At 44.5% G+C, this 25,649-nt stretch overlaps 1 protein-coding gene across 2 annotated transcripts in view; it reads left to right on the top strand.

The window, feature by feature from the left end:
• The window catches only part of PAPSS2 (3'-phosphoadenosine 5'-phosphosulfate synthase 2), a 321,644-nt gene that overhangs the window by 283,033 nt on the left and 12,962 nt on the right, over positions 1-25,649 (top strand). For both annotated transcript variants that reach the window (XM_069611292.1, XM_069611291.1), the window contains one exon: positions 4,040-4,308. In XM_069611292.1, the coding sequence (XP_069467393.1) occupies positions 4,040-4,308 (269 nt within the window). The remainder of the gene's footprint in view (positions 1-4,039; positions 4,309-25,649) is intronic.

Raw genomic sequence — 25,649 nt, 5'->3', positions numbered from 1 at the left:
TATATTCTCAAAGGAAAAGAAACTATCTTTCCCTAAGACTAAAGAGGTCTTTGCCCTAGTCTACAAAAAGAAAATAATAAAGGTGCTCTTCAGGATGTCTTTACATTTAAAATCGTCCTCTGTAACTACCCTAGACTGCTCTATGTCTGTCCCTGTCGCTAACAGAAAAGAATAACATAACTGTCCAAGAACCATTTAGAAATTGACTTTATCTCAGACCCCTGAAACAGGCCTCTCTGCTGTCTTTGTGGGTTATACAGCTCAAAATCTCTTTTTGCAAGTTTTTCCCAAGCCAGGTGCTTGATTGTACAGTTCCCAATTCAGAAGTCTTTCTCCCGCTTCCCTGTGTTTGCTCTCGACTACTCCACCATAGGCTTTGTGACTCTCAACCCCACTCGTGGCATAATAATTTGTCTCTCTCTCGCTCTCTCTCTCCCTGGCTTGGGGTTCTTTCTCTCTCAGCCTGCCGTGGGGCTCTGTCCCTCTCTCTCTTTCTCTCTCGCCCCAGCTTGGGACTTTGTGTCATTCACCATGGCTTGGGGTCCTTTATCTCTGACCCCAGCTTGGGGCTCTTTGTCTCAGGCTTGGGGGCTCTTTCTCTCTCTCGCCAGCTTTGGGCTTGTTCTCTGTCACCCCGGCTTGGCATTCTTACTCTCTCACCCTGGCTTGAGGCCCTTTCTCTCTCACCCTAGCTTGGGGATCTTTCTCTCTGACCCCAGATTGGGTCTTTTTCTCTCTCATCCCGGCTTGGGGCTTGCTCTCTCTATGCCCTCAATCCTATTCCCTGGAACAACCACTGCTAGGGTTCCACCTTGGCATACTGCCTCTTCTCCTCAGCTTCATTTCATTCCGTCGGCATTCGACAAGTCTCTGTCTTTGATTGTGGTCATTATTTGACCACCATTGGTGTAGTCGGTTCCCTTTTTCAGGTGTGGCCCTGATTCCCAGGCTAGGAGCAGCGTAGGGAAAGACAGCATTATGTGGGCCTTGGAGCTCCTCTGCTCTGTATGCCGGCTGTCATGAGTTTGGACAATCTCCTGTCACTGCAGGTCAGACACCTTTGTGATCATAAAGGAGTCGGAAACCATCTCAGCCATGTCTAAAGAAACTATCATGAAATTCTCCTCTTTGATTCCCATATAGCAACAAATAAATAGGACATCTCAGGTAAGGGAGGATGAATAAAAACCCTGTCTGGGGATTCCTTGTCCCATAAGGGTGGTCACCCCCAGGGGGATCCTGCTTGTCCTTTGCCCTAGATGCTCGTTTCACATTGCTAATTTTTGTGCTTTTGTTTATGTGTTAAGAGTTTTATAATGTGCTTTCATTTCTCCCGACTCCCAGTTTGAGGCACATCCTGTTCACTGTGGCCCTGTTCATATGTGGCCTGGGTGGGGAGTAGAGCAATCAGTATAACCAGAATCCCTGCCACTCTACCTATCCTCAGAACATAGCACGCCAGACTGTTAGTACTAACCAGCTTCGCAACTAGTGAGGATTGTGAATACTGACCTGTGCCACATCAGGATAGAACTGTGAATATTACCTTGAGTCACATCTAGAGAGGACTGTGATTATTAGCCTGTGCCACAATAAGACTTCTGTAAATATTAGCCTGTGCCACACTCAGATAGAACTGTGAATATTAGCCTATTCTACACTGAGACAGAACTGTGAATTTTAGCCCGTGTCGCATCCAGAGAGGATTGTGAACATTAGCTTGAGCCACAACTAGAGAGGACTGTGATTATTAACCTGTGCCACACTAAGATAGAACTGTGAAATTAGCCTGCGTCGCATTCAGAGAGGATTGTGAATATTACCTTGAGTCACATCCAGAGAGGACTGTGTATATGAACCTATGCCACTTTAAGATACAACTGTGAATATTAGCCTATGGCACACTAATATAGAACTGTGAATATTAGCCCGTGCCACACTAAAATGGAACTGTGAATATAAGCCTGTGTCGCATCCAGAGAGGATTGTGAATATTACCTTGAGTTACACCAAAAGAGGACCCACAAAATGAGTGTGCATATCTACAGACAACAATGCTAATAACCAACCCTGATAAAACCTCACCCCTCTGCACACAGCTCTCAAACTCTAACTAAACACAACCACACCTCTAAACCTACAGCAAACCACACACACTTCACTACAATGCAACAACAAACAAACCACACATAGCCTTACACAACAGCACATGACAGATACCGAATGGATACCACATCAAAAAGCTCAGCGACCGGTGTTAACCGAACTCAAGCTGCCAACAGCACATCACAGCTCCCTTACTCTTTCTCCAAACTTTGTCCTACTAATGTATCCCAACCGATCCCCTTTTTTTCAGATTCACCAGAGCGCCAGGCGGCCACTCCGGTTGTGATAGTGCACGGTATAAATATCCTTTAACATTATTGTTCAGCAGAGGTGGCTGCTAGACAGTAGTGACTGACTGTTTAAGTGACCCTGTGGTTTGGCTCCTTTGCTCTGGGTGGAAGTGAATTGGGGGTTCTCCCCTGCAATGTATTTGGGACACTTCGGTTTATGGAGGCATAGTAGGACCGGCTTTGGATGTGTAGTTGACCAAATTCCCCTCAAACAGTTGCACTTTGGGCTTCTGTAACATTTGGTGGGCTGAGGTCTTTCAACAGTTACTTCAAGGCAACCCAAAGTTGCTGATCAAGATCCTTTATTATTTGCCCATGTGCTTCTTATGGTTAAATCTGAATGGAAGACCAGAGTTGGCATTGCAGGATTTCTTTTGGCATTAGGGGTCTTAGCAGGTGATCCGCTTCCTGAGGCACTCTGCACATATTCCCATGCCATCCCTGCAGCAATGCAAAGGAACATTAAGAACTGGCCACTGTCAAATACATCCCCAACACACATGTGGGTGCTGGAAGTCAATCATACATTGGCCCACACTAATATATGAAAGGGGGTTAGCCAGTTTATCATTTGCACTGGTGTGCATCCACACAGAAATGTGCAGATCACCTTTGTGAATAAGGTGACCTACATATCTCTTGAAATCACCATGTAAAAAAAGGGTGCATTATCAGTGTTTATTTTACTTGATGTTTTCAGAAACAGGCTCTAATTGTCTAGGTTTTCAGATAGACCTGTTGGCTGTTCATACTACCAACATCCCTTTAATAACAGCAAACTAGTATGTTTCCCACTGCAGCACTATCATTGAAAATGAAAACATCAGGGGCTCCCTCTCAGGCCTGACATTTTTTGCTGACTAGAATGCCATGTGATCATTGGTGATGGGGATTCATTCATGATAAAGAAACCACCACTAGTCAGTACCAGGTGAGGTGGAATTAATCGTAGGAACGTATTGAATTCCTCTGCTTTACCACCCCCAGCCCACCTTGAAACATAGATTTTAGACACAAAGAAATGAGTCACATTCTTTGTGACTTTGTATTGTCAAGTGATAAAATGACAAAAATAATTACAACGAAAAATAGATAACTATTAGTTTGTGAGCAATGATGGGGCAAAATATGAATGGGGCAACATATTGAGTTAAGGACTGCCAAAAAAGTAAATCCAAAGGTATTGATCAATATTTCTCATAGTACATTTTGTGAGCCAAAATTGAGTACAGAACTGTACAAATGGGTGTTTTCCTACCAAACTGCGGAACAAGGGATAAGGTGGAAAATGTGTCAAAAGGTAAAATAAATGTGGTTGAAAAAAAATGTAGAGAGGCAAGAAGAATACATTAATGAGGGAAAAGGCAAAGAGTGCTGAGAGTTTATGGAGAGGTCTGCTCTGTTACAGACATTTTCCAGATATAGGGGAACCTCAGCTCCCCCAAACACAAATGAAAAGAGTTTGGTGTTTGTACCTGTGATGTCTTTTACATCAAGATAGTATCAAAAGAATCAGAGCAGCGACATAAGTTTCAATAAAGATATAACTATTCATGAAAGTGTTTATTTCAGTCTCAATATGTTCTCTTTCATGAAAAGATCATCAGGGTGTTTCTAAAGCATTGTGTATTGCCTCTCCTCAGATGCTGTTTTTGCATTCCAACTGCGTAATCCTGTACACAATGGCCATGCTTTGCTGATGCAGGATACCAGGCGCCGCCTGTTGGACCGCGGGTACAAGTGTCCGGTTCTCCTGCTCCACCCGCTGGGTGGATGGACCAAAGATGACGATGTGCCCTTGGACTGGCGCATTAAGCAGCATGCAGCGGTGCTTGAGGAAGGCATCCTCGATTCAAAGACGACTGTCGTTGCCATCTTCCCATCTCCCATGCTGTACGCTGGACCAACTGAGGTAACAGACTTTTTGAATAGGAAGTTGTTTTATTTGCCTCATGTAGTGTGTACTCCATGATTGGGAAATATACTTGCATCTGATTTCCATTATGGATTTTGCATGCTATTGGACACTGATGGTTTACTGATCGAAGTGGGATGCTTGAATTCAGAAATCTGGATGTGGATGCCTAAGTGCTGACAGCATGGACATCCACACTCTTTCCCTTTTGCATTATCACAAAGTTGCAGATTTAACCTGAATCCACAGTAGTGGCAATTAGAGAATGATATGGCAGGCATCTATGCCGCTGAAAATAAAGGAGCAGAGTCCTCTGAGATTTACAAATCTAATCCACGTGGTCTAACTCCCTGAATTGATTTCTAAGGGTCCTGCTTTGGGCTATGGTTTTGCATGCACGTCTTTCTTTATTTTGTGGATGGACATAGCTACATAAAAGAGAAAGTAGTAAAGAGAGAGATTACAAGAGAGGAAAGAGGGAGGGAGACTGGATGAACTGAGTGACTGTGGAGGAAAGAGAGATCATCTGGGAACCCGATAGAATGTAGGGGAAGAGGGAAAATGCACACTGCTAAAGCCGAGGTAGACCACGAAAGGGGGAATATATTACTGGGGAGATAATTAGGGCAGAGACTTAAACTGAGAAGCCAAGGGAAATGAGAGACTGCCGAGGAAATCAAGAAGCTGAAGAGTAAACGTGAAAGAATGCAGGGGGGAAACAGTGATGTAGCAGCTATATAGAGAGAAAGAGTCAGAGAGAGTGCGACTGCAGTGAAAATAGAGAAACCTAAAGAAGAAATAGGTATAATGTAGATGTAAGTGCTGGACTGTACATGGACCAGAGAATGCAAAAGGGCTGAAAGAGGAGTCAAACTCTTCATTGTAAAGAAGAAGCTAACATGGTGGTGGCAATATTACGGCAGCATTTTTAAGGTGCTATTAAGACTTTAACACCTCCTTGTTTCTTTTTATGTCAGATGGTTTCAAATGAATGTCAGCAATAGGGAAATGGGGTGCTTTAAAAAAATGAGGACGCTCAAGAGTACCATTTAAGAATGAGAATGCCACTATAAACATTTAGCTGCCAGGAAAAAAATGAAATCTTAGAGCTTGAGCCAAAATAAATAGTCTACAAAAGATGAGATTTTACTGAATTCCTATACTTCTTCAACAATCTCAAACCTTTTTTTTGTTCCCAAAACATTGAGCCTGAAGAAGATTTCAGAAACAACTGGTGCAACAGTCCTAGCAGCAAAATCTCTCAAGTTCCAGGTGGGAATAAATGTGCATCACTTTATTGCCTATAGAAATCTTATAGCCTAGCAAACAGTCAAACTTGGAGGTACTTAAAAGTGAAAATGGGTTTGGAGATTACGAGGTATCTACTAGTAGAAAATACTCCAGCGACAACCCGATGAAAGAATTTCATTAGCTGTTCTTCTTGCACACTCTTCAACTCATCCTTGATTAACGAACAATTATTGAACTCCCTGGATATTACATTTGAAAAATATTAACAATATTTTATAAAATCTACTTTTTCATTGTGAAATGTTAAGAAAAAGGAATCCTGAACTAGCAAATGGTGTCCTGACCAGGTCTTATTGGTATCCAGTAAAAATGTTCAAAATCCACCTTAAATCAAGCCAAAATTGCTGGAAATGTAAAGTTCTCAAAGACAATCTGTCAGACATGTTGCTAAAGTGTCTGCATCTATTAGAGAAGTGGAGCAATAGAGAAAGAATCTACCTAGCGTTGGACTCAAAAACAAAATGTTTGCCCTCACACTGTTAGTCAATGACCGCACCATACACAAAGGGCTATCCACTTGACACTATCCACTCGGCATCAAACCTGGCTTACTAGTGCCTTAATGATGGACTACCCAAAGACTTATTCGGTGTAACTGGAAATTGAGCATGTGCTTTTCTCTGAAGTAGGTTCCAAATAAGGACACTGATAAGCGTTTTCATTGTGCCCTTTTCTTTATTCTCTTACTCTCTCTTAACTGCACACCGCGGCTGCGTGCTTGGCACCATCTCTCCCTTTCCTGTTGCCCTTTACATATATCTCCTGTCCACGACCTGTCACATCCTGCCCACCAGCTTCAAAGTGCACATGACAATAACTTAGCACTTCCCTAAAAATTGAGAATTGTTGATAAAACATTTGTAGTTTGGCATCTGTAGAATGAGTTGTTTTGGGAATCCGAGACAAAGAATTGCCCTTTCCTGATTCCTGGAACCAATTCTGAACCTTTGTGACTAACTGAAAAATTAACATATCCATGGAATTTAGCCTGCCATGATTTGAGCTCCATCGCTGACAGCATCCTTCAGTTACTCCATATGGTGTAACTAGCCTCTAGTGTAGAATTACACCTAGCTTTCATTTGACTGTACTCATTTGACGAACTTTAAAAATGATTTTCTATCAGCAGGTTTCTGCTTCTGTAGGGCATTAACTCCCCCTTCGATTATGGACATTCCGTTTTGAGAGACTGCTCAGTTTCCTGATATATTCAATCCCACATCTATTTAGAATAGATCATTACGATTAATCAGGGTAAAAGACAAGTTCTGGCACATCACTCCAATTCTTCACAAACTCTGATGGTTTCCTATTTAGTGCAGATCTCACTTTTTATCATTCACTGGGAAGTCCATCAGTGCACATATTTTGCCTATCTCGGAAATGTTTCCCTGTCCAATCGACACTCTCCCAGAGAAAGAAATGCAGATCTCCCTGCTCTTCACATGAATCGATTTGAGGGGAAGAGGATGTGTGCTTTTTCCACTAGGGTACATGGGCTCATGGGAGGAGCTATCTGAACCAGCCACTCCTTCAATTCCAAAGATGTTTAAAGACATATCTGTTTTGAAAAGCCGTTTGAACCACGTAGCTCTATCAAGTGTCTTGAGGTAATTGAGGCAGAATAGGTTTTTCAGGAATTCTGTCTATCGGTATTCTTTACTTCGGATGAAAGGGGTACATTTTGTGAAGAGTGCTTTTTAGTTTTGTCTGTCAGGTTGTGCCAATGATAAGCCAAAATGTTTGCAATGCAGTACAGATGAGGCGGAGATGACATGTGAGGAGGCACACACAACCTTTTGGTATGGTTTAGTTATTTACACACCCTCTGACTGCCCATGCTAATCCCTATGGCCTCCCACCCACTATCCAAAACACATCGTCCTGGGATCTCTTTGAGTGAGCTCTATCAAGCAGTAACGTCAAACATTGGCCTATCAGTGTTATCGCTAATCAGTATTCTGAGAATGAATGTCTTAATTGCAGCTGCAAATGCACCATTGGTGTAATAAATGTCTTAACCAAGAGTGTCTTCAGCCACTTGATTTATATCTGCTCCTGGCACTGATGCCCTGTTAACAGTTGTGGCTATAGGTATTAGGCAGTTTCCAGGCACTGTTATCATGTGCCCAGGTAACGATACAATTTTCCAGCTGTTGCCACCTTGTGTCGAGTTGGCACCATTATAGCATTGCCTGGCAAATGCCTATCTCATGCCTAAACAAAATCCCAAAACTGTTGGCTTTTCCAATGCTTGCTGTGTTCGTTTTTGGGTTGGACCTAGCTTAACATTGTAAATATTTGTATGATTGTCCTAGCACTCTGAGACACAAATGGGTGTGGGTACCCCATATAAGGATTTTAAATAAAATAAAATGGCATTGATGCAATTGTTTAGGGAACCAATTAACGTCCTTCCATTGAGTACCAGTCTACGGGCTTGTTTCACAGGGCTTTTTCCAATGGGATTGCACCATCATAAAAGGCTTCTGTGAATCAGGCGTAAAGTATTTTGCATTTGTGGGATTTAATTTATGAAAGTTATTTGGCTTCATTACGAGGTAGGAGTCCGGGTCCGGGTTCCCGAAATAGGGACTTACCGGGTCATTCCAACCTTGGAGAACCCGGTAAGTCCCCATTCCGGGAACCATTCCCCATTCCCATTCGAGCCCCCATAGGGCTCAATGGGAATGGGGATGGAGCTAATAACAGTACCGCAATTTGCAGTACCGTTATTAGCTCTGAAGTCCCTTAACGGGTCCCTTCCATAACGCCTGGTGAAACCAGGCGTTAAGGAAGGAACCCGCTAAGGGACCTCGGAATAGGGTGGTAAGGGATTACCGGCACTGGTCTCCTTACCGGTGCCGCTAATCCCTTACCACCTACCTCGTAATGAGGCCCATTCTCTTTTTCCTATTACCCTGGGCAGTCATTCTGAACCCTCATCTCTTCCTCCCTGCCCCATTGCTGCAAATCACAATCATGACGACAACTGTCTCTGGAACCCTTGATGCAATTACTTTTTTTTCTGTACTATGTTGTTTCGTGTTGCAAGTACTAATAGTGCTTTGTCTGGGCGTTCACCCATATGCCTTTTTAAGACTGAGTGATACATTCCTGGAACTTCATCGAAATGGAACAGTGAGGCATACGTACATATTTAAGTAGGTATTGTTAGAATTCAGTTGAACTCTCTGTCACAAACTAACAAAGAAGCAAACACTGTGAAAGCATCATGAAGCAAGACACAGACAACAGATTCAAAGTTTAAACAAAATACTTGTATTAACTTAAATGTCTGGATGATTGAAGGCCTAACGTGCCCTATATTAAGGTGGGATTCCACTACCTAATGAAACTAAGAATAGTCTGAGTAGGTGGGCCTCATTACACGGTATGCGGTAACCATGGCGCTATTAGCGCCATTGTTGCCGCCGGTATTTTACCGTGTCCGCCTTGGTGGATGGCGGAATTAACGGCCTACTCCAAGGTGAGCGGGGCCGGTAATTCCCCATTCACCAAGGCACTTCCCCATTTCCATTTTTGCCCCCATAGGGCTCAATGCGAATGGGGAAGGAGGTAATTACGGTACCGAAAATTGCGGTACCGTAATTAGCACCAAGGTCCCTTTGCGGGCCCATTCCTTAACGGCTGGTAAAACCAGCCATTGAGGTCGGGTCCGGCAAAGGGACCTCGTAGTAAGGCAGTTAGGGTTTACTGGTACCGGTGCCCTTACCGGTACCGGTAAACCCTTACTGCATACCGTGTAATGAGGCCCAGTAAGTTCAAATTAAAAGTCTGCCTGTGTCTTAAACCTATACTTGCCCTCACAGCTGAAGCTAAACAATGTGTAGGGATGTCAGCAACAACAGAATAGTGTTCAACATAAAGTTCTGAGCTTCTTCCAGCTCTTGACTTGGTTTCCAGCTCCCCTTCCCCAAGTTCAAGACAGTTCCACAAAGTCTCTGGGTACCCTTCCCCAAGAAGACAACACAGTTCCAAAAGGGTTTCCAAGTCGCCTTCCCCCAAGAAGATAACACAGTTCCAAAGGGGTCTCAGAGTTTCCTTCCCTCTAGAAGATAACACAGGGCCTTGAGGTTCCTTTCCCTAAGGCAACAACAAAGTTCCATAAGGTCCCAGGGTTAGCTCCCAACAGGCAGAGGGTGCTTCCCAGCCCCTCTGATTAGAGCCAATATTCAAAACACCAAATGTTACTGGTTCCTCCAGTTGAACACAAAGCACAAATGTTCCTTCATTTTCCTTCTCCGCGGATGATGTCCCCTCGGTCTAAGCGCAGTTGTCAGTCCACACTGTCTACCCATCACAGGTCACGCAACCGAGACACATATTGGCTCTCTGTTCTTTTTCTTTTCTATATATTCACACAACCATACAGTTTCCCAGTACCCTCTCCTGCTAGGAGACTGCCTTCAGGTTTCTTATTCAGGCTTTCACTTTTCAGCATGCCACTTTAGGCAGTACTTTATACTTGTCACAACTGCTTCTATGTATCAAGGGTTGCTTCTCCCCAGCACTTATTCGCTGGGCGTTGCCAAGCTTATCTGCTTTTACATATATGGACCTACATATATGTAGCTTTTACTTTCTTTTAACTTCAACGTTTCTGGTTTGGTACTCAAAACCGCTTTAGTTCAACTTTCTCTTGTTTTGTTATTCAGGGTAAAGTCTGGTTTCTGCTTTCAGCATTCACAAAGGCTTGGATCAGCATTCCCCTTACAACATCCGAAAGACTAGAGGAAATATTTCTGTAGACCACGTGTGAACAGCCCTCTACACTTTGGTACAATACATTATATTCACATGGTCACTTGTTTTCCCTCAATCATTTGTGACTATTAGATTGTATGTGTATATTATACATTAAATCATCACATACTATCTTTTATGTATCAAAAATATCTTTTTATTTGTTTCACTCTAAAACATAAATTCATAAAACAAAGTATACACTCCTATTTTATCTCAAAAATGTGTACACAACAATCTAAAACAGACCTTATACTTTCCACATTTAAGCACTGTATTATCACAATTTGTCGTGGTATCTTAATTCATCAATGTTTTAATTCTCTTGTTAAATCAATTCACAACCTGGATCATAGATTAGATACCCTCTAAATGAGACAGCCCACCTTAGTCCATACCGCTTAAAACTTCTCAGTGCTCTCTCCAATCATTCCAATCATTCACACTGCATTCAACCATGCTCCCAACATGTTGCTTTCCTTTAACTGTTAATAATTGTTTATTGTAAATTCATCAGGGGTAAAAACCACATTCAGCATTCACCACAATTGCGTGTTTATTTTCATGTTTCGGAGCACCCCAGTGCGAGTGATTGCCTTTTCCCACTCGCCGGCTTTATTCGGCAGCTACCTATGGCTTCCCAGCTTTGGTTTTCTCTGTTCGTCCCTCACAGAGCTCCTGGATAGTGTCACTCACTCCCAACTGTGGCTAGCGAGAGAGCTCCAGCCTCGCACTGATCCAGCATTGCTTACCCGGTCAGGACGGCTTTCAGGATTCCCAGACCCTCTCACGGCCCAGAATGGCCTCAGCAGCCATCTTGCCTGCTCATCTCTCCTTCCAACCTCGAGCTTGCTCCTCTCTCTCGCTCCTGCTCACGGTCCCACCGACGTCCTGCGCGTGGCTGGTGTCTCAACCTCTCGCTCCTCTCCTCTGCCACCTGCATCCATTTAATAGTTTGACAGTGTACTTTGCCAGTTCCAATTGCCTGGTCATAGTTTTTGGGACATACCTGACCCTCACAACAGTCCTCAGGCCTCTTCTTCGTCTCAGTACCAGACTGGTGAAATTACATGTTAGTGTGTACTGCTCCTAGTCGCCTCTTCCTCATCCCAGTACTAGTGTGATATGAATGAGGGGAAGTGATTGGCAACAGCCTATAAAGGCTGGGGAGGGTAAGGTTGGTTCTCACCAGAAAAGGGGGATACCATGTTTTGCCTAAGGCCCTCTCCCCATACCCCAAGGACCCTCCACTAGTTCATCTTCCCTCGCATCTCCACCCCCACCGTGATGGCCTTTCCCTGGCCATCTGAGAAGAGGGTCTAAGGGGATACCCTCAGGTTTCTCACAACAAGTGCAGCCTCTGTATAACTCATATGGTAGAACTTATCTGCTCATTTGGAGATGAGCTCTGGCAATGTTATAATGGCCCTTAACAAACCACAGCTAACAGTAGTTTCTCAATTTTTTCTTCATGGTCATCACACAACCTCAGTGTTGACATTTTGGAACTCATAACATGTGAACATAATGTGATAATAGTACTGCTCAGAAACACGCTGTAATGATGTGCAATTCATCTCAGATGAAGGCAAAGCCCTTTATTGGTTCACAGCAACTGCAGTACATCCTCTATGTTACAGCTCCAGGCGATAACTACCTTTTTCTCTAACAGTTATATTCCTTTCAGCATTCCTCAACTTAAAAATGAAATTCTAAACGAGAACTCTATATTATGGTTCCTGTTTAGCAGTATAACTATATGGCATATCTCCTTCCCTCTCCAATTACTCACAATGAAACCTATTGGAATAGGTAACTACAACAGAGTAGGGATACGGTCAGGCCATATCACAACTGTAAAAGAACTTACATATGTGTTCACAAGAAACATTATTTATTTCAGTTTTGCTATTCTCTCTTTGTTCCATATCTCACCTCATATGACCCTCCCAGCACTTCGATAATCTTTATGAACCATCTTCTCACCAGAGTATTTTGACTCACATTTCCTCCCTTTCCTTGGCAACTTTATCTTTAGTCTATCCAGTGGATACAACCTTTCGCTTTTGCACCCAAATCTGAAATTATATCTCTTTTTGGACATCTCTCTGCTCTTACCGATCCAATCCCTAATATCCACCACATCTGACACCAACATTTTAGACAAATTGAGCCACCCCAGTGTCAACAAAGTATTCGGCTTGCAACCTCTAAAGACTTCAAAGGATGATACACCTGTTGTATCACGAGGAGTAATTCTGCACTGAAACACTCTCTGCATCAATGCTCTTTTGCTAGTTCTCATTAACCCTCAATGACATTCTTATACCATCCATCACTGTCTTATTAAACCTCGCAGCGCATCCATTGCTATAGGGATGATACAGAGAAGTCCTTTCATGTATAATTCCCCCATCTCTCAACCAACTTTGAAACTCTTTTGAAACAAATTGGAACCATTATCACTGAATATTTTTGAAAGAAGCCCCTCTCTCCAAAATACATTTTTCAAAAATGTGATTATGCTCTTTGGTGTGACATCTCTCAGAATCCCACCTCTGGTTACTTAGACAACACATCCAGCACTACTATGATGTAACTATCTTGAGTTCCTACAAAGTTCAACGGGCCCAACTAATCAATGGCAATAGTCTTAAATGGAACTCCAGGTGTATTGATTAGAAGAGTTCGACTAGTAGAGAGTTTGTGACAAATGGTGGAGGTAATTCACTGTCTTGGAGTTGCTAAACTGCAATAGGAATTAACCTAGATCAAAATGCAGCAGAATCAATAAACACATAGAGCAGTAAGAAGGTTGCAGTGGTACGAAGTTTAGGCGAACAAGAAGACACAAAGGGGTCCCAAGTTTGGTAGAAGAGAAGGTAGTGTGTCTTAAGGGTTTCATTCACCAAATCAAATTGAAAAGAGGAGCAAATCCCATAGTAGCAAAATTAAGAAAGGAAGTAGAGGATGTTGAGTGAAGGTGTAATTGAACGTACTGATGAGTCGGAATTTGTTAGTACAATTGTTGTGGTAAGAAAGACCAATGGCGCAGTTAGAATGTGTGTAGATTTAAGGGAAGTCACCAGGAATGTTGTGGCAGAGAGTGTTCCTCTTCCAAAAACTGATGAGTTTATGACCGATTTGTCTGGGGCTAAGCTGGTTTCCCTTCTTGATTTGAGGTCAGCGTATCATCAAATCAGGCTGCATCCAGAGTCATCTCATATAACATTATTCATAACGCATATAGGGATGTTTAAATATGTGAAGATGCATTTTGGTTTGATATCAGCAGTAAGTGTATTTCAGAAGGTTGTGCATAATATTCTTGCAGGAGTTAAAGATGTCAAATATTATCAAGATGATACATTGGACTCTGCTAGACGATATAGCACTCCCATCATTAACAGCACAGCAGCGGGCAAAACTAGACTCCGAGCTCTCTGAATCTGAAATAGCCAAAGCACTAGCGCAACTCCAGGCAGGGAAAACACCAGGCCCTAATGGATTCCCGGCCGAAACTTGGCAAAAGCTAGGAGGGAACAAAATAGCAAACCCCCTCTACAAAATGCTCCTCGGCGCCCGCGAACAAGGCACCCTCTCACCAGACCTATGTAAGGCTACCATTGTGGTCATTCCCAAACCTGATAAACCCCTGGAGATGTGCGCCTCCTACAAGCCTATCTCACTAATTAATAGTGAAACCAAGGTCCTCGCCAAGCTCCTAGCCAACCGACTGCAACCGGTAGCCCATACCCTGAGCCTTATGCCACACAAATCAACCCGAATGAATCTGCACTGGCTCCACTTGGCGTTAGAGCGGGCCCCAGTTATCGACACATCTCTCACCCTATTGGCAATTGATTTCGAAAAAGCCTTCAACTCGGTCAGGTGGGACAGCCTTTGGGAAATCATGAGATGCATGGGGTTTGGCGACGGCTTCTTGGGATGGGTTAAATTACTCTATACGAACATCCAAGCAGAGGTCAGGATGAATGGTTGGCCCTCCTGGACCTTCCCTCTGGGAAAGGGCATGAGACAAGACTGCCCCCTCTCTCCCATTCTCTTTGCCCTTGCGATTGAGCTTCTCGCCCTTTGGCTCCGCCAAAATGCAGCCTGGACAGGATTCAGATGGCCTGAGGGGCACGAAGACCGAGTTTCCTTGTACGCAGATGACCTCCTGATATATCTCTGGGACCCAGCCCGGACCTGCCCTATAGTGACACACATGCTTATCCGTTTCGGTGAATTCAGCGGGCTGAAAATTAATTGGGGGAAATCTGTTCTCTCCCCAGTGAAGGGTGGGGCATTGGTCAACCCCCAGGAATGCCCGTACCGGATGGAACAACAGGGCTTTCGATATTTGGGGATATGTGTGACAACAGATCTCACTAACTATGCAATACACAATATTCAACCGGTAATTGACCGCTTTGTCAGGGATGTTCACCACTGGAAGCTCCTCCCCCTCAAACCCATGGGCAGAGCTGCACTCTTTAAGATGATGACTCCCAAGGTTTCTCTATGTCTTACAGAATGCCCCATTCAGGATCCCAGACTCCGACTTTGACCGGGTTGAAACCCTCCTCCGGGAACTTATATGGGGTGGAGGCCAACCAAGGATAGCGCTAACCACGCTCCAAAGATCGATCTGGGAGGGCGGGATAGGGGGGGTGCCCCGCCTCCAAACCTATTATTGGGCCTCACAACTTGCAGTGGTCAATGACCTGCTTCACGGGGACAGAGAACTCCCCCACATCAGGGCTGAAATCGCCGCTATGCATGACACCGACCCACTGCACTTATTATACCAACCCCTCCCGAGACCCCTCCCACCAACGACCACGACCCACATTACTACTGTTTGGAAACAAGCGCACGGATTCGTAGGGTGGAGGAATAAAATAACTATTGGCACAACCCCTGTGGGGAAATAACAATATATCGGAAATAAAGAAACTTGACCCATGGCCTCGATGGGAGGAGGCCGGGATTCTAAGAGTTGAAGTTATTCTCGATGGGGGGGAATTAACCTTGTTTGAAGCCATACAACAAAAATTCCAACTCCCGGGTGCTGAGCGATACCACTATGTACAACTGGCCCACGCCCTAAGAAACCATATACCTGTAAATGCCAGTATCCCGGACTACACACCAATAGAACGCAATATGTTACCAGCTTTCATCCCCACCAAATGCACTTCCATCCTATATAATGCTATCACATCCTTTGCCACACCTGAACTGACGAGCTTGAAAGCGAAATGGGAGGTGGATGTGGGAGAGATAGACCCAGAAGACTGGATCCAAGCATTAATGCACCCAAGGGAGGTTGCCATCTCTTCTAGGCTTCGGCTGGTACAATTAAAAATCTTGCACAGAGTGTACTACCCCAGAACGAGATTATATAGATGAAGAGAGCCCCAAACCCGAACTGTCTCCGATGCGGAGAGGAAGAAGAGACTTCCTTTGATATTCCAGAGACTTCCTTTGATATTCCATGGGCATGCCCCCAGGTCCACACCTTCTGGAACGCATGCTGCAATGAACTCAATAAGATCCTTGCCTGCCACATACCACTGGACCCAAAGATTCTCATCCTGGGTATTCCGGATGAGATTGCTCTTAATAAATGGGAAAGGCTGCTCTTGAACACAGCAGCGGGGCTGATGAAGCGTAACATAGCGCAAAAATGGGGAGCCCCTGAGTTCCCAACGGTGGAGCAATGGGTAACAGACATGGACGTATGTGCAATGATAGAGCACAGAATATACAACGCAAGGGGCTGCCCTGTCAAAGCTGACAAAATATGGGGGAGGTGGGAAGGAGGAGGACTGTAGACCCTACAAGACACTGCGGGGATGATGCTGTTTAACTGCATTAAAGGTCTTGGGGAATGTTTTTGGGTGATCAGTAACGAATCTGATAATGTGACCTTTGGAAAGACATGCTAGTTCCTACATGTTATTGTTGTTTTGATTATGATGTAAAACAATAAAAAATGTTTTATCCATAAAAAAAAAAGATGATACATTGATTTGGGATTGTGATGAGGTAACGCATGATGACCATCTGAGAGAAGTATTGGAGAAATTGGGACATTCGATACTTACTTTGACATTGGAAAATTGCAGGTTTAGACAGTCAGGGGTTGACTCTTTGGGATAAAAAGCCAAAAAGCAGTGCAATCAAAGCCACAGCTGAGATAATCACTCCCACAAACAAGATGGAAGTATCATCTTTTCTTGGATCGATTGAACATTATGCAATATTTGTCAAAGGATTGTCAAGTAAAATGTGTAATTTGAGTAAGCATACCAGAAAGTGAGTGAAATGTGTGTGGTCAAAGGAGTGTGAATCTGAATTCAGAGAAGTAAAAGAGGGTGCCCATTTTGAAACATATTTAGGACCCCTCCATCAACTGTTTGCACTGGCTCACACAACCTTTTGTATATTTCCTGCCCAGCATGCTGCAGACAATGAAAGAGCAAAGCACCTTTCCTCTCTATCAAATTAGGCCCATACAGTGCCGATACAAACTTCAAAAAACCTTGTTTGAGTGTCCATCGAATACTTGGTTCACTAGGCTGGGCCAAAAACAAAGCTGGCTCTGGTATTTTCGGTATCCGGTCATTGCATCGACAACCAAAGCATCGACAGCCATACCATCTAAAAAAACAAAAGGCATCTAATGCATTTTTTTTAGATGGTAAAGGGTTTAGTTTAATAAAAATGGGTTTTAAAGGTTAAAAAAGGGTGTTTGAGGGGACCTCCCATTAAAAAAGAAATGAAAAAGAAATGCATTAGATGCTTTATTTTAGATGCTTTTTTTAGATGGTATGGCATAGATGCTTTGGCTGTCGAAGGAATGACTAATAAACTGTATTTTTGCCATAGCTTACAGTTAGATATATCACCAACATATTAAATGGCCAGATGTGGCATTCTCTCCGATTTACACGCTATAAAACTCTTCTCCCTTATCCTTTTGTCGTGTCTCTCTTCTTGCACCCAATATTGCATATACTACTCCACAATGTCTCCAAGACGTCTGCTTACCTCAGTAGCTCTGGTGTGTCCTCTCCTCGACACAGTTATTTCTGAAACCGCATCACCATGCGCGGATGCCAGTATTCACTGCAGGACGCACAATTCAGTGTCTTCCATGCTGGGCAACCTCTGTATCCTATTCCGTCGTTAGTTGCTGTGACGGTTGCGGGACTATGCAACCACTCTTTGTGACTTGGACGCTGATGGATCCATCCTTGTTCGCCCCACTGGGACTGATGCTATTTCAAAGCAGTGCACTTCGGTGGTGAAAAATGAAGAAAAAACAAAAACAAAAGCATTGATCCAGAGCAATAAGTCAGGGGTGAATCCTCGGTCGCTGACCAGCCAGACAGACGGCAGCATGATCGAGTGCACAGTGGTTCACAAGCACGCTCTTCCTCTTCACTCCACTGCAGTTGCCAAGAAGAGCACTGGTCACCAGTATAATGATGTGCAATTCCTCTAAGATGAAGGTAAACTCCTTTATTAGATTGGTTCACAGCAACTGCAGTACATCCTCCAAATTACACCTCCAGACTATAATGCTTCTTCATGGTGTCTCCCAAGACTTTGTTCTTGTCCCCTTTCTCTTCTCCCTTTATACTTCTCTTGCTGCAATTATCTTGTCTTTTATGCCGATGACGCGCACCTTTTTCTCTCTTTTTCTTTATTTACTCCAGCTATCCACAATAACTTATCTACCTGCTTACTTGCTATCAAATCCTGGATGTCACACCACTTTCATTTTCTAAACTCGTCGAAAACTGAAGTTCTCTTCTTCCCTGCCACCATTATTCACCACATCCCCTCCCTCCTGTGTCTTTTTCCCTCCTTCTTCCCTATCTCTTTCCAGCACTGCACGTAATCTTGGTCTTTACCTTGACACAGACTTAAGCTTTTCCCTTCATATTTTCATTTCCCATTCTTGTCACTTCCATCTCTTTAATATTCGTAAAGGCCGCTTTTTTCTGACCTTTGGCGGTACCAAACTCATGATCTCATCGCTTATTTTCTTTCGCCTTTTTTACTATTCTAATATTCTCTTTGGTCTTCCTCTGTCTCGTTTGGCTCCTCTTAAGTCCATTTTTAACGTTATTCGTCTTCTCTTCCAGTTATACCCCTGTGATTCCATTTTACAATCTCTGCCCTCGCTTGGTTGACTGTTTTATTCTTCCTGGCTCAAATTTAATTTTCTATTTATTGTGTTTAATTCCCGCTATGCTCTTGCTCAAAATTATTTATTATCTTTGGTGCCCTTCTATGCCACCACTCATTTGCTTTGTTCTCAATCCCAGTTCTTACTACCCAATCCTATTCCATTCATTTTCTCTTCTTGCTACTTATCACTGGAACTCTCTCCCTTCCCCATCCGTTCTACTGCTTCTTTCTCTGCTTTCCTTACTTCTTTAAGGAACTATCTTCTTGAGTCCTAATTCTTTACCTGGAGATTTTTTTGTAACTGAATCAATCTTCATTTAATTGTTCTGTAACCTTTTATGTATAGCGCTTTGGAGTAAAGCGCTCAATAAGTGGCAAATAAATACAAAATACAAATAACTACCTTTTTCTCTAACAGTTCTATTCCTTTCAACATTCCTCAACTTAACAAATAACATTCTAAGAACTCTATACAATAGTTCCTGTTAAGCAGGATAACTATATAACACACGCTGCATTTGAATAAAATCTCTTTTGACAAAACTCTCTCTTATCTCCCTCTACTAAAACAAATGGCAACAGAAATCCCTAAAAATACAAAAAGAATTACTTAAACAAGGGGACAGAACTTAGAAGGGAGTAAAAAGTGAAACTAAATTAAAAATAAATGATTCACAGTAAATTATTCCCAAAGCAATGCATAAAATACGAAAACAAAACTATTTAGAAGGAAGAAATTAGAAGTAAAAATTAAAAAAGACGTTTTAATTAGAAATTATCAATGCAAATCTTGATGGGGGCGTGGTTTGGTAGCCATGTAGGAAGACATGGGTTTGCCGTGTCTCCCGCGAATCCTACACAGATCCAGATAAATAAACTATTAAATGCGGCCGGGGAGGAACATAACTATACGTATGTGCTTATGAAGGAAGCAAGCACAGTCAGGAACAGCTGAAACCAGGTCTGCGCAGGAATTGAGAAGTTATGCCCGAGTAAAGTTTTCCACGAAAACAAACAGTGCGGTCCCAAGATGGTGGCGAGGAAGAACAAAGGAATCAGCCGCGCAGACAACAGCTGACCGGAGACTGCGCTCTGGTATTTGTTTCGCTTTCACCGGCAGCACAACAATGCGACCCCGCACTTCCAGGAGTAGGGAATAAGAGGCTGGACGCCGTACCATCAGCGGGGCCGTGAAAAGAAAAGGGGAACGGATGTTGCAATACCTCAGACACTCAGACGGCGCAGAGTCGCCGAATGCGGATAAACTTGCACCGGCCTGCATGAAGCTGGCAAGGCTGAAATCGATGGGTCTGCGCTGTGCTACATGACACTCTCCCCTCCGGGGGAACGAATGCTAGTATGCATACTAGCAGTAGCAATCGCAGAAGGCAGAAACTGACAAGGACTCCGCCGAATTGGCCACCCCCGCACGGTAACACGTTTTCTTGCAGCCGCATGGAGAGCGGTTGCACGCGCGTGCCTGCGCGGGAGCAAATGCGGACGAAGGCTGCTCTGCATAGCCCCGGAATACGATCTGCATAGACAGCACCTGGAAGTCCATGATACAACAGATCGCGAGCTCCAAGATGGCGGTGTCCAAGAACAACAGGACCCTCCACTGAAAAAGCAGTGGGCCAAGCACAGGCTTGGTCACTCATACAACACACAAAGAACGCCACAAAGACTATCAAACTGTGATACCGTAGCCCCTGCCTACCACAGCGGGGACCACAAATTAAAGACCTCAGCTCACACAACATAACGTGCCCCGCATAACCCAGAGCATATGAGAATGGCACCAGCAAACCTGAACTGCACAGCGAACAGACCCTCTGAGAACCTACCTCCAAGGTGTCTGATCATAATTCTGTGTTCCAGCTGCCACAAGAGACGGGAAAAGTAACACCCTAACAAACTGGGAGCTACAGATGGTGAGAGAGCATGTGGAAACAGCAGGGTCCGGCGAGCTGGAGGTCCGGGTAGAGGTATACCCCCATACAAAAGTGAGCTGGACACGGACCCTACGACCTGGCCTCTAAACACCAAATGCACAGGCTCTGCACCAACAGGAGGTGAATTCCTGTTCAACATTCATTCCACAATGACTACACACATGTGGTTAGCGCCTTGGAAGACAGAGACAAGACCCACAGAGGATGTGAAACAGGAGACCTGAGGTAACGGAAGCCAGCGCAGGCGGCGTACCCAGACCACTTATACAGTGGCAGCTAGACGTCCTGTAACACTTGCCTAAGCACCATGGACCATATGAATAGGTAAACACAAATGACCTTAAAGCCCCACCACATGATCCCTGGGGCAAATAAATTACCTATGTTAGAACCCTCACGAAATACTGCCAAGGTGGAAACAGATCTGAGTGTCTGAGACCAGACCATTGCTAGCTAGATCCAGGGCACGTGACCACATCGAGATGGCATCCAAGCAGGGCAAGACCAAAGGGAAGCAACCCACACTAGAAGAATATACAAGAACACCACAAGCATCGGAGGGGGCCAGAAGCAAGGATAAGACCCCACCAACAGACACGACCTTGGCGCGCAGTGATCAACAGATCCTAGAAGCAATAGCGGACCTAAAATTATCGTAAGAAACTAAACTGGAGGCAGCCATGGCCGAACTAAAACAACATTGGAACTCAAAGTGGGCGCAGTCCAGGAAGAAGTGAATCTACTACGACGAGATGTAAAAACACTAAGGGAATGCACAGGCGAAACAGAGAAAGAAGTGGCCTCAAATACAGCTGCTTGTGGTGCTCAGGCCTCGGAGATTCACATATTGAAGCAACATGTAAGCAATCTGGAAAATAGAGCCGAGGAAGCCAAAGGACGCGCCCAAAGAAATAATATACGCATCGTAGGGCTCCCAGAGGGTGAAGAAGGGTCTAATCCAACAAAATACGTTGAGACAATGATACTGCAGGAAATAGGAGGCGCGCTTACCCAAGGGTTCGTGGTGGAAAGGGCACACAGAGCCCTGTCACGGAAGCCACCATCGTGGGCCCCTCCAAGACCGATAATAGCCAAAATATTGGGACAGGGAGAAAATCCTGGAATACTTTCACAAAGGTGGTACTATTCAGAGAGCATCCACTGCAGTGACAGCATACCCGGATTACACACTACTGGTACAGAGACGGAGAATTAACTGTGAACTGTGAAGAAGAGATTGCGGGACGCGGGCTATAAATACATGCTAATGTACCCAGCGAATACGGCCCTGTTCTTCGAGACTCCTGAGGATGCAACTGAATGGCTGGACGCCTTGAACTGCCCGTCAGAAACGGACAGCCAGAAGGAAGGTGGAACGGATAAGTGAAACAGCATCAGCAGTAACTAAGGTGCTGTATATTTCGTACATTGGGAATTAAATATAAGATAGGGCAATGCCACCTGGAATATACGAGCTGTGGGTTGAATAAATAGTTGTGGACTGACACGGCGCACTAATGCAAAGCACGGGAGACGCTATAGACTCGCGCTCATACCCCTAGAGATAGTATAGTTAGGTTACCGGTAGGTGGTAACTTCCTGCAGAGTTCCGATTACCGGCTTACCGGGAAAGGACTAAATGCAGGCGAGCCTGAGATCCAGGGATGGAGCTGGGCAACGGCTAGGGAAGGGGAGGGAGGGAAACGGGATGGGAGTAGGAGAGTGTAACGGGAAGAGTTTGCAGAGAGCTAGGGTAGTTAGGAGGGTGTTTTGTTTTGAGGGAGGGATGGCAGGGAGGGAGGGATTAATTATGAGGACACAGAAACTTAACACGAAAGGTCCGTAAGCACAACTAAATCTGTCTAGAAAAAGGTGGGGGAGAAGGCAGGCAGAGTAGGATATATCTGAGATGGGGGACCTTAAATTTGGGACCTGGAATGTACGCGGGCTAAACACCTATATTAAACGTAACAAAGTTATGATGTACATACGCCGACAGAAGATTGATATAGCAATGTTACATGAAACCCACTTAACCAAAGAGAAGCTGGAGTTGGTGAAAAGGAAGTGGCAGGGGACCATTATATGGGGTTACATACTCAGGCTATGCTAGGGGGGTCCTTATATGGATTGCGCCCCACGTCCCTTTCAAACTGTTGCAACAGGAGGTGAGAGAAGATAGGAGAATGGTGCTAGTAAAAGGGATAGTGGGAAATAAAGTGGTCAACCTGATTAATATCTATGCCCCGAACAATGATACTGCATCTTATTTCAGAAACCTGTATGCCACTGTTAGCCTATACATGGAAGGAGCAGTAATAATAGGGGGGGACCTCAACTGCACACTAGACCCCAAGATGGATAGGTCAGACAATAAAATAACCAAGCCCAATCCGGCTGCGAGGGCCCTGACAACCTTCATACGAGAACTCCAGCTCACTGACATATGAAGGAAGCGCCACCCCAACTGTCGGGGGTATTCGCACTACTCTGCCCCACATGATCTACACACCAGATTGGATTATATACTAGTGTCCAGCTCTATAGTGGAAGAGATCAAAGCAGCAGAATACAAAGCAGCAGTACCATCAGATCATACACCACTGTTGGTGACATGGCAGATCTCGCCACCCTGGCCTAGCATTCCGACATGGAAACTTTGTACGGAACCACTGAGGGATACCATGTTCAGGGAAGACCTAAGACAAGCAATACAAGAATACTTTGAAATAGTAGTCAGCAGACACACTCTGGGAAGCATTCAAGGTAGTAATAAGGGGGTAGCGATAGCAAAGTCGACTGGGCTGCTGCGGGGATAATAGCGGATTTACAAGCCACATAGAAGGAGATTGAGGCTTAAATGCAAGAGGGCCCAGACACCCCAGAAAAGACTAAAGCGATAAGACACATGACCGAAAAAGCTAAATCTCTCTGGGAGAGATTATGTAACCTCAACTACAGGAAATATGTAGAGAGACAACATGCGGAAGGGGATAAACCAGGCAGATTGTTAGCCTGGTTGTGTAAAATAGAGACCCTGAGGCCGGTAATCCGGGAGATGCGCTGAGAAGATGGCGCACTCGAGGACACACAGGAGAGAATAAACAAGTGTTTCCGGAGATACTATTGTAAGTTATATACCTATAAAACAGAAGCAGAAGACATCGACATAAACAAAGTGCTGGAAGACATCATCCTACCTAGGCTAGAGGCAGCTGATAGAGAATGACTTAAGGCGCCATTAGAATTGGTGGAACTGGAACATGTAATCTGCAACCTACCTACCAATAAGGCGCTGGGAGCCGATGGCCTCCCAAGCAAATTTTATAAGACATACATGGCAGACCTGCTACCACCATTGTTGGCCATGTTAAATGAGGCGTTCGAAGGTGGAAGGCTGCCTGAAACTCTGAGAGTACAAGTCATCGTTCCGCTCCTCAAGCCGGGCAGGAGAGACACCGATTGTGGATCCTGCAGACTGTTGTCAATGTTAAATCAGGACAGCAATATCCTTACCGCAGTGATGGCCAATAGATTGAAACATCTGATAAGTGCCCTGATACACCATGACCAGACAGGGTATGTCCCCCAGTGGAGCATTTCTGATAATCTCAGGAGATTGCACCACGTCATTGACCAGACTGCAGGAAGCTCCCAGGAACTGGCGATAGTTTCATTGGATGCAGTCAAGGCGTTTGACTCTGTTAAATGGACCTGGTTGTTAGTGGTCCTAAGGAAGTTCAGAATAGGACTGGTGTATTTGCAGTGGGTAAAATTATTGTATAGTGCACCAATCGCTAGAGTCTGGACGGGGTCGGTGATATCAAAAAAGTGGACACTAGGCCGTGGAACTAGGCAGGGCTGCCCGTGGTCTCTGATGCTGTTTATACTTGCACTCGAACCTCTGGCGGCATACCTCAGATACCAATATGGGGAGGTGGGCATCACGATGAAAGGCGGATAGCACCTCATATCACTGTATGCAGATGACATGCTGCTGTACCTAAGTTACCCTGAGGAAAACCTGCAATATGTGCCAGAGGTACTAGATTGTTATGCATTAATATCGGGTATAACAGTAAACCCTCGGAAGTCCGTGATATTCCCATTAGGGAGATATGTAGGAATACCTCAAGACAGGTTACCGGTGCTACAGATCGAATGGGCAGTAGATACCTCCAGATACCTAGGGATAAATGTGTATCACAATGTTAGAGATAAACATAGGAATAATACAGAACGGGCAGTTGAAGGGATTCAACGTAGTATGACATTCTGGTTGAGGTTGCCCTTAACCATGATGGGGAGAACGGCATTGCTTAAAATGATAGTACTGCCCAGGTTGTTACACAATTTAGCAAACGTCCCGCACCTGATAACTAAACACTTATTTAACAAACTCCACAACATGTGTAGAGGGTTCATCTGGGAGAATGCTCGAAACCGGGTAGCCCTATGGAAATTACAAAACTCACACGATCGGGTGGGTATTAAACTGCCCAACTTCGAGGTGTACTACCTAGGAGGCCAATTGCAATATGTAGCTAGTTGGCTCTCTGAAGACACAACTTCGGAATACAGACTGCTGAGCACTAAATGTACACCATATTTTTTAAATGAATGGATGTGGGTCACTGAGCCCCCAAAAAGCAAGAGGGCGCCCTACTGACCCTGGGGAGGAGGATCTGGCATAGGACATCCGTAATGCTGGGAAGCTGGACGCTGTGCTCCCCGCAAATCCCTTTGGTGACATTAATGGGGATAGATGATCAATTTAGACGTAATATAAGGGAACACTGGGAACCGGTGGGGGTGACAACAGTAGGGGATGTGTGGCAAGGGGATGGCAGAATAGAATTTGACAGCCTAAGCCAGAATACGGGCCTACATGGAGGGCAGTACATCACGTATGCGAGGTTGATGGCAATACTAAAAAAGACGTGATCAGAAGAAGTACTGACCCAACAGCCATACGAAGCTATAGAAATGTTCCACTCGGTGTCAGATGGGGGTCACGAAGTCTCCAGAATGTACAATATATTGATGTCTAAAGTGGGAAAGGAGGTGGTTCAGATGAGGCGAGACTGGGAAGAAGAGAGC

Source organism: Ambystoma mexicanum, chromosome 8 (assembly GCF_040938575.1).
Source record: "Ambystoma mexicanum isolate Mex_15411 chromosome 8, UKY_AmexF1_1, whole genome shotgun sequence".
NCBI classification, from domain to species: Eukaryota; Metazoa; Chordata; class Amphibia; order Caudata; family Ambystomatidae; genus Ambystoma; species Ambystoma mexicanum.
The sequence above is the reverse complement of the archived record's forward strand: the minus strand, read 5'-3'. Positions and strand labels throughout refer to the sequence as shown.